The 3,608-nt window shown below is 40.8% G+C and overlaps 1 protein-coding gene across 1 annotated transcript in view; it reads right to left on the reverse strand.

Moving 5' to 3' along the window:
• The window catches only part of LOC111656200 (ectonucleoside triphosphate diphosphohydrolase 7-like), a 7,672-nt gene extending 4,369 nt beyond the window's left edge, over positions 1-3,303 (reverse strand). The window contains exons 1-3 of the mRNA XM_023407839.2: positions 3,024-3,303; positions 2,072-2,157; positions 1,731-1,916 (exon numbers count right to left, since the gene is read on the reverse strand). Of these exons, the coding sequence (XP_023263607.2) occupies positions 1,731-1,916; positions 2,072-2,079 (194 nt within the window). The 5' untranslated portion in view covers positions 2,080-2,157; positions 3,024-3,303. The remainder of the gene's footprint in view (positions 1-1,730; positions 1,917-2,071; positions 2,158-3,023) is intronic.
• Positions 3,304-3,608: the final 305 nt, after the last annotated feature.

The raw sequence follows: 3,608 nt of genomic DNA on the forward strand, positions 1-3,608 counted from the left end.
TCAAATATACTTAAATAACAACTTTCTTTTCTAAAATCATCACTGCATCACGCGTTTTTATATTTGACTCTGTTATTCATAGATGTTATATTTTCACACCATATTCTCTATCACATCGATACTATTCCTGAACAACAAGTGTGATCATATGCAGCTCACTGCCACAGGTTTATATCACACTCATGACATTACGCCTGATGCTTTGGCTCAAATCCTTGAGCAAACAGCAGGTGGAAAACATTTGAGACGCCACAGGCTGAGGGTGTGAGTGCACACCTTCCGGTCTTCATGTAACACGGTGAGAATCATCCGCGGCACCCTCCTCCCTTTACTTTAAGCTAGTGTGTTAAATTACAAAAACAAAGTTTCAGCCTGTTGCCGGGGATTTGGAAACAACACGACAGAGTGTGTTTAACTCGTATAAATTATCTTTGTGCTCATATCTGTCCTTGGCTGCTGAGCAGAGCAGCTGCAGTCAGTCTCACAAACGGAGTTCAAGTCACTTTGAGTTTAAAAAACAAAACTGATAACTCAGCTCACAAACATGATTATCAACTGGCTCTGTTTACAGAGGGGCCAGCTGTGACTGTGAGTTACACACAGACGGAAACATGCCTGAGTTATATAATGTTTTTATTAATAATAAATGTTTCTTGAGTGATAAACTTGACTCTGAACGTCTCTCTGACAGTTAGCTGATTATGAAATACACTTACAGTCACAGCGTGTTACAACACGTCACCTCACCATCCTGTGGTGGTCAGTGCTGCTTCCTTGAACTGACTCCACAGACAATAAGTTGTTTAGCTTAGTGAAAAGGCAGCTCTGAGATCTAAAGCTTCGAGACCATTAATGATCCTTGTTGATGGTAACTGGAAACAGGTACTGCACCTAAAGAGCTCCAAACGGCATCTAATTTAGGGCTGCACGATATACAGAAAAAAAATCATGTTGCAATTATTTTTGGCAGATATTGCAATATGAGTCACAGTTTCAATTTCTTAATTTGTGGAAATGATTATGATGTGATTTTTGTTGGGGCTTGTACCAAACAATCATTTGGAGAATATAATTTGTAGGCGTTTCTGTAGCACCACAACGCTTCTGATGCTAACAATGCAGCTCCTGCGATGTGGATTTTGCACTTGCCCATGTTGCCATTTCAATTATATTTCAATTAATTGTGCAGCTCTAATCTAATTGTAAAATTATATTAAAGGACGCTTGTACTTTTACACTCTTTTAAACTTCGAGATGTGTGAAGTGGATCGAAACCTTCTGTCACTCTGCCTCTCTGTACAATGTAAACCAGGCCAGTGAGGATCGTTGGCTGTGAGCCAGTGACATTAACGTGTTCTCTGTGATTGCTCATTTAAATGTCACTATAGAGAAATACACAGCGAAACTGTTGTCACTAACCCAAATTTATGTTGATTTTATTAGATGGTGATATGATTTTAAAATAAGGATTTTATTACGGCAACACAGCAGCCACTGAATGACTCTTGGTGAACATGTACTGTTTATAGGACCAGAAATATGTAAACGAGAATGTAATAACATGGGTGTCAGTGAACACCATGTGGATATATGTGCTGTAAAATGACAGTTTGGTCTTTAACATGTATCTAGGTCAGCTAAATGGGGGCTAAAGATGACATGTGTCTTCGCTTTTACAACTACTTTCTTTAATCTCTCATCTCCAGTAATCACCATATCTGTCCACTCACTTGTTGACTCGGGACCCGGGCCTTCGCTGGGGGCCCCACAGCTGCCTCTGGTAGGTCCCCAGGAAGAGGAGAGTGGAGGTGATGAGGAGCAGCAGCAGCAGCAGCAGCCTCTGTCTGGGAGCGCAGCCCAGAGACAGCAGGGACACGCTGCAGTACCAAGAGGCCGGCAGGCAGGAGAAAGTGATCCTGCAGAGGAGGACAACACAACATGAAACTACGATAAACACAGTGAAGTGTGGCTAACTCTAATCAGATATTGTTATATATAAAAAAAAAAGCTACAGCAGATATAATAAAGGGTCAAACACCAGGGCTTGTCAAGTTTATTATTAGTTTATTACCTTGCCATAAGTCCACCTCGGCAGAAGACAAGTCACAGTCGTCACCTCATGGCGCCTGCAGTCTGATGACGATCCTTTTCTTCTGCCTGAGGGGAAGAAGAAAGAGAAAAATCTCTACACTGTTTAACAGCGCCATACTGGCTAAAGAGGTAAAGCGGTTAGTCCACGAATCAGAAGGTTGGTGGTTTGATCCCCAGCTCGTTCCCCAATGTAAAAGTATCCTTGGGCCAGATACAGAACCCCTCATGGTTCCTGATGGCTGTCCCATCAGTGTAAGAGTGTGTTTATAACTCTACGTGTCAATTGGTGAATGTGGCATGTAAGTGCTTTGAGTGGCCGATAAGATCAGAAGAGCACTATATAACTGCATTTCATTCACCATGCATAACATCTTAATTAAAGCGGGTGAAATAAACACAAACATATTTTACTTTAATTTTAAAAAATGTCTAATATAAGCGATATTACTATGGGAGTCTGGCAATCTATAGCCCTTTGTAGATATAATATTTTTTAATTCACCCAATTTGTTTGTTGATTTATGCAAACTTACTGTTGCAATATCCCAGTAGCATCAATAATTGAACATACTGCCCTATCAATACTGTACTTTCTAGTATTCCTCCATCTCCTTATGGTCTACCACCACGATATTTTCATATTATCCTGTGATATTTCTATGACATCCCTCTACAAATAGTGTATGTTTTCCATACAAGCCGTTATAAAGAGGTCAACTAGCTTATCTCGATACAGTTACATAAGCTAAAGCGGTTGCATAAAAACAGAAGAGCTGGACGGAACAAACACATACAGAGAATTGATGTTGTATATGATCCCCGTTAGCTTAACCGCTGACGCGTCTACCAGTGTAGCAACTGTCACCGGCTAATGATACGTTTATGACCGTTAGAGAGCATCACTATGCTAGCACGCTGTGATATAAAGTTACCTGACGGAGCCTCTCCTCCGCCGTTACGGTTAAACTCCGCCGGTGAAATGTGTTGTTGCTTCGACGGGAGAGATAATAGGTCCTTGGACTTCACGGAGAGGATTTTTTTTTAAAAACACGACGGCGAGCCGAAGAAGAGGAAATGACCGAAGAAATCCGACAGCTTTCCGGTTCGGCTCGTACACCACGTCATCAGATACGTAATTTTATCCGGAGGTGGACGACTGCTGCGTTCCGGTGCTGTAGGAAAAATTAATACTCACGTGAACCACCCGTCAAAGTGTAAGTTTGGAATTGGGAGAACTTTTTGACACCGCTATCATACAGTTAGCTATCTATCTAACTTGCTTGCTAGAACAAAATGGCGCCATTCAGTATCGTGGTGCTGCACAGTTTTTGATTTATTTGCAAAAATGTTGTAAAACATTTGCCATTATGGATTATTGAGTTAATACTGAAGGGCAAAATATCAGTTTTATCCATTTGAAATTCCATTTACAACACAATAAATTGTGCAGGAAGTGATACTACCGGAAGCCACTGTATGTGAATGTCTTTCCGTACATACAGTATATATATATATAT

The sequence above is a fragment of the Seriola lalandi genome, unplaced genomic scaffold (genome assembly GCF_002814215.2).
Source record: "Seriola lalandi dorsalis isolate HSWRI2012SDOR001 ecotype SW California unplaced genomic scaffold, Sedor1 jcf7180002054348, whole genome shotgun sequence".
NCBI lineage: Eukaryota > Metazoa > Chordata > Actinopteri > Carangiformes > Carangidae > Seriola > Seriola lalandi.